Consider the following 14,168-nt stretch of genomic DNA (forward strand, 5'->3'; position numbering starts at 1 on the left):
AAAACTCCAAAATTTTTCAAACCAGGTCATTTTCCTGCCAAAGTTTTTTTTTAAAAAAATTTTTTTATTAGTTTTATGATTCAACTCATTTTGAGGCAATTTTTTGCTGTGTCATGACAGAAATTTTTATTTCTTTGTAGAAAGTCATGTCTTACGTCTAATCTGAGGGTGTGGATGTGTGTGTGTGTGTGTGTGTGTGTGTGTGTGTGTGTTATCCTTTAATTTTGCTTATTTTTTTATGATAGTCTAAAATCACAATCTGGCACATTTTCTTTGGATTACCATTTATGACTTTAGTTATAATCAAATAATATTTTTGAAAAAATGTTTAAGTATTTTATTTTATTTTTTAAATATATTTTATTGATTTTTTACAGAGAGGAAGGGAGAGAGATAGAGAGTTAGGAACATTGATGACAGAGAAACATCAACCAGCTGCCTCTTGCACACCCCCTACTGGGGATGTGCCCGCAACCAATGTATATGCCTTTGACCGGAATTGAACCTGGGACCTTTCAGTCCTCATACCAATGCTCTACCACTGAGCCAAACCTGCTTTGGCTGAAAAAATGTTAAAGTATTTTAAAGCATGACACAAAGTGTTGAATTTCTGTGAAAAACTTCATTTATAAAAATAATTTTGGTCAGGGTGGGAGGTGCATGTATTCATTTGATAATTTAAAAATAATCATATGATGCCTAATTGTCTTCATTCAAATACATAAATTATAATTCTACAGTTTTATAATTCAACCAACATTGATTACTTGAATGGAATGACAATATAAAGAAAGCCAGTTATTTAAAATAAAAGTAATTCTATAGTAATGAGTCATATCTGTGAGTTAAAGTCTTTGGCACTGCTTGTCTCTGTGTATCTTTAGATCAATAACTAACCTCTCTGCTCTAACTATCAGTAAAAGGAGGGCAGATAAGTGGTTTATTTCTGAGTCACTATCTATGACTCAAATCAAAGGCTATTAAATTTCATTCTAATTTTTGCAGACTGTTCATGTCATTTTATTGCTTAAGGCATCTGCAAAAATAAGCATATAGAAGTATTAATATGCCTTTAAACAGCTGCAAATGCTGATTACAGAGCCCACCCACTCCTATTTATCTGGTATATAGTCTCTGTTGGCATCTGGTCCTGTACTAACAGCCCCAGCCTGCTCTTCCCCATCCTGCCTTCTCTGTTCTTTCTTAATAGGGGCATCAGCATCTTGGGTTTCCTAGGACTGGAATGGGTAGTGCCACATCCCCCAGCCTGGGCTAATGTCATGGTCCATAGTGACACTTGCCTACATTGAAGCCTATATGTTGTCACTGGGCGCCTATGTATGCAAATTAACTGCCATCTTTGTTGGATTAATTTGCATATCACTCCTGATTGGCTGGTGGTGTAGCAGAGGTACAGTGAATTTACATGTTTGTTTAGTATTAGGTAAGGTTGAATGAATATTTATATATTAATGAAAAATATTCCTGAAGATATTTTTCATATCCATATTTTATCTTGACTTGGAATGTTGGAGTGGATGAGATAATTATTTTTTGTTGAGTATAGGAGCTGGGCTAAAATAAATGCAGCAAAATAAGGAAACAATAAAGGATTTTCTCTCTTTCCTGTTCCTCACTGCACCATGAACATAGTTGGAATGACACCTAGAATTGCCATAGACTCCTTGACAGAATGCATACAGGGTCTCCTACCTATTCTTTTTTTTTTTTTTTAAAGGAACATATGTCATTTTTTACCTTGTTGTGTATTTGTTTTATTTATTTTTTAAAAATCTTTATTGTTCAACTCCTACCTGTTTTTAAACCACACATATTCATTGATTTTGGAACTGGGCTTTTTTGAATTTTCTTCTTTAACTATATCCACACATACAACCTCACTTTTAAGATGGACTCAAGGAAAAAGAACATATATGGAAATGACCATATTAATGTCAAAAATTAATTTTTGTGTGGATAGATTTCTCTGTGGCCTATTTCTACTTGTTCCTCATTTTTATTTACATTCATAAAATATTTTAAGCATTATGCTCACCTCTAAAATGAATGAAAGAAGAGAGCATCCTTGGATCCATGCCACTTGGATCTCTTAGTTTAACATTGTAGTCTGCAAGATTACCTTGTTATTCTGGAGCCTAAAGGTTCTCCCCAGTTTGTCCCCACCCATAGTCACTTGCCATATTCAAGAGCTAACATCTGTGTGGTGTGTTTCAGCAACTTGGAAGTGTATACAGTATACTTGCTGCCATCTTGAATGTTGGGAACATTGAATTTTCCTCAGTGGCAACTGAACACCAGGTGGACAAGAGCCATATTTCCAATCTTGCTGCTCTGGAGAACTGTGAGTTCCATTATCTTCCATTCTAAATTGAACTCTTAAAAAAAGGCCTAACATACTGTAAATGTCTTATAAGGATAATTCCAAGCAATTGTGTTTTTATGGAATCTTTAAAAATAATACTTAGATTCTATTTGTATGACATGAGAAGTTGTTGAGGTCCACTATTTGAAACAAATATTCATGTCTCCAATTCACTGACTACTGGAGAAAACATTTCTAAAGACTATGCTTTCATGACTATTTAGGAGCCATTTCATTTAAAAAAAAAAAACACAGAAAATTTAGTTAACTGACCTAAAAAGAATTAAAGCTTTTTTGTTATAAATTTAATATCTGTACCATTTTATAATAAAGTTGTATATCACCTCTCACCTAGTGACCTTCCAATTGCTCATTCTACACCAGTTCTTCAACTTTTCCAGTCCAATTTCCACAACTCATTCTGAAACTACTTAATGAATCTATAGGTGGGCTCTCTCAGTCTCCCTCTTCTTTTTCCTCCTTGCCCTTCCCCACTTCTGCTCTTATCTTGCCTCCTCCCCTTTCCTCTCTTCCTCTCTCTATATTCTCACTTAAGTTTCTTGATTAGCTCCCCATATCTCCTATATGAAGAACATCAAGATTAAGATTTTGTTTTACAAGGTATTATACTTAGCAGTATAATGCCTGAAATGAAGTGGACATCCAATGACAAATATCCACTGAATAACGAGATGTAAATAGATACACTAATCAATGGGAGACACTGTTCAGAAACAAATCCAAGTAAAATTGTCAGGATGGCATTACAAATCACTAGTCATATTGCAGGGACCCCCAACTGACTAACCATTTGGATGAGAGGGGATTTGAATCCTTCTCATCAGCCTTGTACCAAAAATCAATCCCAAATGTATATTAATCTAAATAACAAAAAAGGTATAAAAACACAAGACAAAATGTGCTTATATAATCCTGAGATAAGGAAATACTTGAAGGACTTTATGTGCAAAAAAAAACCAAAAATCAGAAATTATTTTTAAATGAATATTTGACTACATAAAAAAAATTAAAACTTTTATCTTAAAAACAAAACAAAAGAAATTGCAATGAAAATCAAGGGAAAATATTTGCAATATGCATCAAAACATTCTTTTTATGCTATAAGGTGCTCTCATAAATTGATTAGGAAAGATGAACATATCAATGAAAAAAGGCAGTTTACAAAATAGAGCCACAAATCACTAAGAAAAATATGAAAAAGGACAAAGTATTCAGCTTTATTAGGAATCAATCAAAAACAAAGATACATTTTTTTGAAAGATACTTTTTTTCCCTCTATCAATCTGGGCATTGTTTAAAATAATCTCTGGTGTCCATTAAATTGTATTGAAATTGTGTTGTTGTGGGTTTTTTTCAATTTGGCTGATAGGAGTATAATTGGTTCAGTGTGTGTGAAGAGTGGCTAAATAGTATGTATCAAAGGTTTGAATATGTTTATATTCTTTGAACCAAATGCTAAATTTAGAAAATCTATGCTAAGAAAATAATACAAAACAAGAACACAGATTCATGCACAAAATATTTGTCCCATCATTCTTCACAATTATGAACACAAGAAGCAATATAAAAATCCAACAATTTAAAAGCAATTGCTATATTATATACCAGAATATTGTGCAACAATTTAACTTTTAATTAGAAGCAATATTCAACAAAATAAAAAAATGCTTAAGCTACTACATTAAGATAAAATGTACATGCAGGATAATGGAAATAAAATACCTAGAAGGAAAGAAATGTAGAATGTTAATGTGAAAAAAAAATATTTTGTTTAAATAAAGGCCAGCAATCTTTGCCACAAAACAAAGGAATACCTTGATCCAAATGTTCAAAGTAAATTCACTATTTTCAAAATATTTTAAAAGAAAAACTAATTTGAAAACTTAGCCTACATATCATTTAATAGTTTGAGTTATTTTTAATTTATTTTCTTATTTGTTTATTTACTTATTAATATTTATTTAAATATATCTTCACTTGGGGGTATATATTTTTTATTTTAGAGAGAGAAGAAAGGAGAGAGAAAGAAACAAAGAGAGAGAGCCAGAGCCAGATATAAGACCAAAATTTCCACCTGTTGCCTCCTGTGCATTGAACCTGCAATCCAAGTTTGTGCCCTGACTAGGAATCAAAACCGCAACCTTTTGGTGAATGAGATGACGCCCCAACCAACTGAGTCACCTTGCCAGGACAAGATGTTTATTTTTAAAAACTGAGTTTTGTTCACTGATGTTAAGTATTATTAATTTTAAACTCCCTGTGATAATAAATGTTTGTTCGGGCATCAAGTTTTAAAAATATTTAGTAATTGAAATATGTAACTGAAGGTATATGAATGTGATGATAGGCATATGTTCTTTGGGTTGTCTATTGCAGAAAGTACATAAAATACATTTGTTTGGGGATAGCCCTAAAGTCTGGGTAACCTTCCAATTAATTTCTACCTTTTTAAAATCTTTATATAATAGTGATATTCAAATTTATACCAAGTCTATTAATAATGTTTTTAAATTATTTAACATAATTCAGTGAAATTAGGTTTGGCAATTTACAAACAACCACTCACATTTGACCAGTCAAAAGAAATACAGAAAAATGATCAAGAAGAGACATAGGACTATTAGTGAACAGTAACTTATTTTCACACTAGGGGCTGAGTGCATGAATTCATGCACCTTGAAAGAAACTGTGGTCCGTGAGGCTGCAGTTGACACAGGGGCAGGTCTCGGTTCATCCTCTGTGCCCCTGCCTGGTCCCTTCTGCTGCAGTCCCTGGTCCCCTGTCTGCCAGCAGCCCTGCTGCTGCTACCACCGCTCCCACATGCTGGAGGTCACCGAGTGATCAGGACTGGCACCAGCTGCGGGTGCAAATGCCAGGTGGGACTGAGGCACGCAGGGGCAAAGAATTTTCAGTAAAGATCAGAGGCTCACCTCGATGACAGCAACTGGGGCCCCACTTTGGTCTGGTGCCTTCACTCATCTACTCCACCATCCCACTGTGGTCAATGCCTGCTGTTACACACACACACACACACACACACACACACACACACACACACCGTCGTCAGCACACATTATAGTGACCAGTTGTTTGGTGGTTCTGCTGTTCAGTGTATTTGCATATTAGCCTTTTATTACATAGGATTATAAAATCTTTGCATATTTAATATTATATCAAGAGAGTGAATTAAGACATTTTCTTTCTCTGGGAAGTTTCTTCATTGCCATAATTTCTTCTAACCACACATCTGTTTATTTTTTAGCTGCTTCTTTGCTTTGCATTCAGGCAGAAGAGCTACAAGAAGCCCTCACCTCCCACTGTGTGGTCACTAGAGGAGAAACCATTATACGACCCAACACTGTAGAAAAAGCTACTGATGTCAGAGATGCTATGGCTAAAACTTTATATGGCCGTCTTTTTAGTTGGATAGTTAATCGCATTAACAGCTTGTTGAAGCATGATACATCACCAAGGTAAAAATTTTTATGGACACATTTTTCCCCCCAAATGTCAGGTGATGTAAATGTATATTGTTATTTGTTGATTTATATCAGAGTCCCTTTGAAGATGTTTCTAGTCAGTATCATTTAATTTATTAACATTATACTTCAATAGATATACTTTATTTCCTACTAGTACCAATTCATTGTGCCAGTAATATGAGTAAACATAATAGAAAGTTAATTTTTAAAAAAATATTTTTATTGATTTCATAGATAAAGGGAGAGGGAGAGAGAGATAGAAACATCAGTGATGAGAGAGAATCATTGATTGGCTGCCTTCTATAATACATGCCCTTCACTGGGTATTGAGCCCATAACCTGGACATGTGCCCTTGACTGTAATTGAACCTGGGACTCTTTAGTTTGCAGATTGACACTCTATCAACTGAGCCAAACCAGCTAGGTCAGGAAGTGACATCTTAATATTAATTTATATATTTTAATTAGAAGGTGTAATTAGAAGGTGTTCTTCACATGTACAGAGAAATGCATGCCATTTTATACTTGTATAAATTGTCAGTTCAGCAGTTTTTGTTTTTGTTTTGAGGTTCTGAATTAAACCTTGAAGGCAAACAAAAACTTTTTTTCATATTTTAATTTCCACTATAATCCTGGAGAGGTAGGTATCATGACTGTCAATGAAATTTGGTTCAGAAATGCTCTAAATAACTAGTAAATGGTACATTCAGGATATAAACAATGTTATATGATCACAGCTTATACCCTGCCTGATGTCTTATCTTAGAACTAAAGGTAACCATAGCCATCATTGGTACTTTCTACGTGCAGGGATTGTGCACAGGTATCTTTCACATACATCTAAAGTTTTGTTCTGTCATAAATTATACAACCTTTAGAAATTTGAAAATGAATAAAGAAGATAGATACTTGCCTTAAGATCACTTCATTCATACTTGCTTATCTATAATTAGTGGCTCTGTGCACAAAATTCATGTACAGGATGGGGGTTGTCCCTCAGCCTGGCCTACACCCTCTCTAATCTGGGACCCCTTTGGGGATGACTGACTGCCAGTTTAGGCAAGATCCTGAATGAATAAAGAAGATAGATACTTGCCTAAACCCTCAGTTGGACATCCTTCTCACAATCTGGGACTATTGGCTCCTAACAGCTCACCTGCCTGCCTGATCACCCCTAACTAACCACTGTGCCTTCTGGCCTGCTCACCCCCAACTGCTCTTTCCCTACCCGTCTTCTCTCCCCCAACTCCCCCCACCACCTTGCTGGCCTGATTGCCTCCAAATACACCCCCCCCCCCCACCAACCTGATCACCCCTAACTGCCCTCCCCTCCTGGCCTGATCACCCCTAATTGCCTCTGCCTCAGCCCAGCCACCATGGCTTTGTCTGGTAGGATGTCTGGAATGTCTCCTGGTCTAATTAGTGTATTAAGTTTAATTAGATCGGACAACCTTCCAGATAAAGCCCAGGGCTGCAAGGGAAACATGAGTCCCAGGTACCTGCTGGCAGCTGAAGGGAAGCCTGGGCATGTGCCAGAGGGAGGCCTGGGCTGGCACCCAGGGAAAGAAGGCCTCTAGTTAAATATAAAGGACCATTTTATATACATTTAGGACACAATTTATTGTTATTTTGCCACTGAAATACACATTGTCCCATAATATAATTCAGTCAAAATTATTTTCAAATTGCTTCTTTACTTTCCTGCTAAACTGTGTGCTATCTGACTGGATCTAACATATATTATTATATATGATAGTTATTTAGCTCAGTTAAATCCTGTGGAACAGAGATGGCAAAAGAATAATCATTTTGACTAAATCAGTATACATTTTAACTAGAAATTTTGCCTCATATCCTATATAATAAAGAAGTAATATGCATTTTGACCATCACACCATTGCTCAAAATGGCTGCCCCTATCTGGTCACAAGATGGCCACCACGGATGGCTAGCAGGGGAGGGCAATTGTGGGTGATCAGGCCAGCAGGAGAGGGCAGTTGAGGGCCACCAGGCCTATAGGGGAGGGCAGTTGGGGGTTACCAAGTCAGCAGAACAGAGCAGTTGGGGCAATTGGGCCAGCAGGGGAGCAGTTAGACATTGGTCAGGCTGGCAGGGAAGTGGCTAGGGGGTGATCAGGCTGGCAGGCAGAAGCAGTTAGGGGCAATCAGGTAGGCAGGCATGTGACTGGTTGGGAGCCAGCAGTCCCAAATTATGAGAGAGATGTTCCAGATTGGAGAGGGTGCAGGCTGGGCTAAGGAGCACTCCCCACCTCGGTGCAGGAATGTTATGCACTGGGCCTATAGTAACCACATAAAAGTATACTCACTGTACTTCTAGGAACTTTCAGAAATATTCAATAGTTTTCATTTTTTCCATCCCATCATATATTCAAAATGTTCTGTAAGTCTACATTCTAAATGCAGTCTATTCCTCCTGATATAGAGTATATCCTCCAGTTCACAGCATGCAGTTGCTGGCTGTCATTTCCAAATCCTGCCTCACACACTAAGAGTAACCTAGGTTATGTAAATGGTGAACACAGGGCTAACGTTTGTTCTCTCCTTTTTAAATTCACATTAAAATAACTTGGAAATGTATGTGTAAATTGGGAGAGGAGCAGACTTTTGACCAAGTATCTAACCTTTAGTAAGCAGAGATAGCCATTATGGAAGAGCAGGAAAAAATACACTTGTAATGTGTAATTGTAAAATAGTATTTAATTGTATTTTGAAATATTTAATTATAAAATAAATCCATATATATTTACATCTTTGGGTTATCATTTGTTGCATATTTTTAAATTATTAGTGAATAAACCTACAATACATAAAAATTCTTTAAAATAATTGAAATATTTTTAGCAAGATGTTTTCATTGCTGCCCTAAAATTAAAGACTAAATATGCTCTTTCACAGAATTTGTGTGTGTGTTTTTTTTTGGGTTTTTTTTTGGTATTGTTTTTATTGAACATATTTTTGCTATGTTCTGAATGCTAGCCATATTTTCTTTATATATGATGACTCATTCAGAGCTGTGATCTTGTACTCATAAACCCACAGGAATAATGTTTATTTTGTTTAAATATAAAGAGAGTATATCAGTGGTTTCTGTAGTACAAGAAAAATATTTTGACCCTTTTCATATTAAAATTGATGCTACCTAATTTATCTTTCATAGTTCTATGGAAGGAAATCTTTCAATTAATATTTTCACTTTGTGTATGCTAATAAGTTTTTAGATAAATCACAAAAACATACTCTGAGATAACCTGATTTATAATTCCTCAAGAAAGTAAATAAGAAGTCAAAATAATGTCTCTAATTTTCCAGTGGGAATGGTGATGAATTGAGCATTGGCATACTGGATATATTTGGCTTTGAAAATTTCAAAAAAAACTCCTTTGAGCAGCTTTGCATTAACATTGCAAATGAACAAATTCAGTATTATTTTAATCAACATGTGTTTGCCTGGGAACAGGTAAGTCAATATACTATAAAGGTGCATGCATGTGTATTATATGCAGACGTGTTCTAAGGAAGCATGACCTAACTCATAGATTTAAAGCCTTAAACATTTAATAAAGACAAAGAAAATATTTCCTCACTTCATTCCCGTAGGAAAAACAAATATAAGCCAAAAGTCTAGTTTGATATTTGATGTTGAATGTCCTCCATCAAAAATCAGTGCACCTTTCTCCAAAACGTAGCAAACCTAAGCCTTTGCAAACGAAGACATTTCTTTTGGAAATTTAAATAGATGTACCCAACTGTTTCTCTTTCTGTATGAAATTCTGTTTGAGATTTAAATCTCCATCTGAAATGCATTAAACTTCAGAATTCCAGTAACTAGGCAACAGAACACAAGATAATGGGTTTGATGCAAATGCCATGAAACAGTAATTTTGTCAGGGTACAATGTGCAATTCCTGATTCAGCTTAAAAAATATTCTTCCTTAGAGAAAAATCGGAGGCTTACTTGAATTTCATTTGGCAAAAGTGTAGTATTTTAAATATTTTATCAAGTCTAAAAGAAATAGTCATATTCAGTATGTCATTTTTCTCTTTTAAAATAATATGAAAGTTGTGTTTGCTGATTACAACTGAAGTTTTTATTTAAATTTGAGATAAATTAGAGGTACTTGAACCTCTTTTGATTTAAAATATTTAGGCTTATTGAGCATTAACTTTGAAATTGCATTTTGAAAACGGTGGTCACAAAAGAAAATATTTAGATCTTAACATTTCTTAAGCAAAAAAAAAAAAAAAAAGACCATACGTATTATTATTATTAATTTTACATATGTGTCCTTTTTCCCCAATACTCTCCCCATCCCCAACTCATGCCCCAGCCCCCTGTTGTCTGTGTCCATTGATTAGGCTCACATGCATGCACACAAGTGTTTACCCAGCTCTTATCTACAGACTCTCTCTCTCTTTCCTTCACTGATGAGCTCTTTGAAAGCATATTCAATATGCATTGGATTGTATCAATTTCTTCCCACCTGGTACAATGAACCCATAGCATCTGGCTTGACCACCTCCACTGACTCGGAATGGCCCTTCCTAATCTCTTCTGCCAATAGTACCAGAAACATTTTACTTCGCACATTATTAGTTTTTCCGTACTTTTCACCCTATTGACAGATTCCTATTTTTGGAAAACCCCTCCTTTAACATTACTAACACCATCTTTCTATTTTCCTCTTTGATGGTCCTTCCTTCACTCATTCTGCACCATCCTCTACACCAATGGTTTTAAACCCTGGCTGCATGGTAGGTAGAGTCACTTGGGGAATTTTGTACAAGTCCAGGGCCCAGACCCTGTACCAGACCAATTAAATTAGATCTCTTGGGCTGAGACCCAGGCACCACTGTTTTATAAGATTCCCAGAGTATTCCAATGTTGAGAATTATTGGCCTAAATGATAGATCCTTCAAAGAGTTCTGTCCTTGACACTGACATATAGGAAGTGCTCAACAAATATTTATCAAATTAAGTTCATCCTACTTTAATGCTTCACACTGTTCACATAATTCATACTAACCAGAGATTGAAACAAGTAAAAAATAAAAATTTTAAAATGGGATTACCTGCTTGTATTTCCCATATGATTATTAAGAGCTTGTGTTGATAGACTTCTGTTATTATCTTTTGGAGGATAAGATTAGGACCTGACTTATTGGAATTAGCCTTTAAACCAATGTACGGATCTTTCATTATTACTTTCTTTTCACTTTTATAGAATGTTACAATTTATAATTCACTTTTATTGATAATCTTGAATTCTGTACATGATTCTGATGCTCTTAATTTTTTTTTTTTTTTTTTTTTTTTTTTTTTTTTTTGTCTTTGGGCTTGCTACAAATGAGACTATTCTATAAGATACTCCCCCCCCCCTTTTTTTTTATAGAATTAACTAGAGGTGTGATGCATGAAAATTCATGCACTAGACGGGGATGGGAGGGTCCTACAGCCCGGCCTGCCCCCTCTCACATCTGGGAGCCCTCAGGGGCAGGAGGTGACTGGGTGATCAGGGGAAGTCAATGCCCCCCTCACACCTCTGCTGCTGCCACTGCTGGTAGCTCAAGCCTTGGCCGGTCCTGGTTACCTGAGCTTTGGGTGGCCCTGAGTGGCTGGGCAGCCTATAGCCAAGGCTTGCCTGAGCCTCGAGCCGGCCCTGGGTGGCTGGAGGAGCTGAAGGGACTGGGGGACTCTGGAGGCAGGTGCCTGGGGTGGGCCCAGCCTTGCTGTGTGCCTGCCACTCAGGCAGGACTGAGGGGACTGGACACCACCATCTTTGAGTGTGGCATTCACTTAGCATTTTTCTTCCTATTGGCTGTGGGTGCTGCCACCTTTGAGGGTGGGGCAGCCAATTAGCATATTCCCTCTTTATTAGATAGGATTGGGGTACACTGGTTAACAAATTATACAGGTTTCAGGTGACCAAGTCTACAACACATAATCTGTACACTACATTGTGTGCTCACCACTCCAAGTCAAATCTCCATTCATTACCATTTACCCCCTCTTTACCCTCCTCTACCCTTCAAAGAAATGTACCTGAGAAGTATTCTAGACAAAACAACTCAAAATTGTCCCCAATTTAAAATTTTAACTAGGATCCAGTGAGGAATTAAGGCCATTCCCAATGCTTTTAAGTTACTTTCTATAGATGTGACCCGAGAACTCCTGCTTCATAACCTTAAGGACCAGGCAGCTGAGTGTGTGATGAGTGTGTGATTTGTTCCGTACAAGATTAGTCGGGGATTCTTTTAACTTTAATATGTGGGTGCGTGCAAATGTGATGTTTTTTAAATTTTATTTCACTGTATCTTCCTGTGAAGGCAAAAAAAAAAGTGAGAAATGTTAACTGTAGTTGTCTGATTAGCTGTCACAGACAAAGAGAGCACACTTACATTAATTTATATAAATGAGAAATAGATAGTAAGTCAACTCATTAATTAAAGTCATGGTCACATTTTTTTGGTAGAATATAATCACACTTTCAGTCTAACACAGAACTCATGTAATAAAGTCATTGCTGCTTATCAGTATGACATGCTGTTCTCAATTTCATGCACATACAAAAAATTTGGCCAATCTGAGCAAAAGGTACCCTGCCTCAGGCAGTACCTTCCTTGATGAAACAACTTCTGGTCTGCTTAAACTAGCAAATGTTCTCTTTGTTGACAGTCCTACAACATTAGAACACAAATACAGGTTTCCTGGAAGCATTTCCTTATTTTTCCCAGGCTCAGTTTACCTGCAATATATACTGGAACACTCCAACAAAGTTGGTTACAAAGGCATTTTGAGTATCATTTTCCCTTTATTTTCCATTAAAACAATAATTAATAGACTACAGGAAAACATTTTTAGTGAGTTTATAACAGTAATCTATTAATCCATGGCTTGCTGGGTGAATAGTTTTATGTTTCTTAGAATGCTTGCCTCCAGCTAACCATTTGTATAACTTTTAAAGGTTTTTAAATCTGGGAACCTCACTTTTAGCTTGATGCCATCTATACCTCCTTTCTTTTCATAACCAGCTTTTCTGTGGACATAAATTGCATGTCTTGGAATCTCAACACCCAAACAAAAACATCCAGAACTTGTATCTTTTTTTCCTCTTATGATATGGATATTTAGAATATCTAAGATAGCTGGTCTATGGTATAATTATTTTCTTACTATGTAAACTTATAGGTCCTAAAAATTTCCTGGAGTTTGATATTTTATAATATTTGAAGTTTTCACTCTTTTCTAGCACTAGAAGAATCATTTTATACAGATTGAATTTAATAACATTTAAAGGGATGATTTGCATCTGAAGACAATAGTTTAAATATTAGATGGTAACTTAGGTCCCCATCCCTGCAAATTGATGATGAGGAGTTTAGTTATAACCCTTTAAAATTCCAGACTCAAACTCTTCTAAATGAGTTGCAACCATAAAGTATATGTTTTTCTTTTAATTTGTTCATTCAACAAATAAATTATTCATATTTCCTATTACATCTGTGTAGGGTTCTATTGATGCACACTTTTTACTTCCATATTTTTTTAAAAGCCTTTAGTTAGCAGCTCAAAGAACATGCAGGAGGCATCTTTCTACAACACCCTCACATTGAATCTCTATGATAATTATGTAACCAAGATTGGGGGGGGAGTTGTTTTCAGGTTTTCTGCCATGTAAAAGAGAGCTCAGGAGAAAAAGTGTGATAGCAAGCTTGACATTATCTTCAAGTTAGTCATGTTAGTACTGTAGTGGTCGGTTTTGTCCTTTTTTTTAATTTTGCACTATGGTATAATCATTATAGTATGAACATACCAAAAGAAAAAATGAACCTTATTCCCGACAAGTATATGTTTTAAATCAAGGGGAATGCACACAAACCATTAACTAGTCACCCTGGGGCATGATTTGAATTGGAACAAATGCCATTGTTCTTTAGGGCTGTTTTGATACTACAAAGCATTGTTCTAGAACCCTGAAGATTTACTCTACTTCCTTACATGCCTATTTATATTAGGACCAGCTTTCTTATCCATTAGTGCAGCTCCTCTTTCTGGCTAGTAATTGAGCTAAAAGCTCATTTCTAAAGTGAACTATTAATATATTTTCTGTATGAGGATAAGTTGTTACATGTATCACTTATATAAGTACCTGTGGGTTTAGAATTAAAAGTCAAAAATAATTTTATATGCAGGAAACTATTTACAGCACATAATAGAAACAATAACTATAATAATGCTCTGGCTTCTTGCTGAAAATTATGTGT

General features: G+C 35.8%; 1 protein-coding gene across 1 annotated transcript in view; it reads left to right on the forward strand.

The window, feature by feature from the left end:
* The window catches only part of MYO3A (myosin IIIA), a 184,033-nt gene that overhangs the window by 100,425 nt on the left and 69,440 nt on the right, over nucleotides 1–14,168 (forward strand). The window contains exons 17-19 of the mRNA XM_036460222.2: nucleotides 2,236–2,362; nucleotides 5,667–5,877; nucleotides 9,216–9,363. Of these exons, the coding sequence (XP_036316115.1) occupies nucleotides 2,236–2,362; nucleotides 5,667–5,877; nucleotides 9,216–9,363 (486 nt within the window). The remainder of the gene's footprint in view (nucleotides 1–2,235; nucleotides 2,363–5,666; nucleotides 5,878–9,215; nucleotides 9,364–14,168) is intronic.

The sequence above is a fragment of the Pipistrellus kuhlii genome, unplaced genomic scaffold (assembly GCF_014108245.1).
Source record: "Pipistrellus kuhlii isolate mPipKuh1 unplaced genomic scaffold, mPipKuh1.p scaffold_m20_p_1, whole genome shotgun sequence".
NCBI classification, from domain to species: domain Eukaryota; kingdom Metazoa; phylum Chordata; class Mammalia; order Chiroptera; family Vespertilionidae; genus Pipistrellus; species Pipistrellus kuhlii.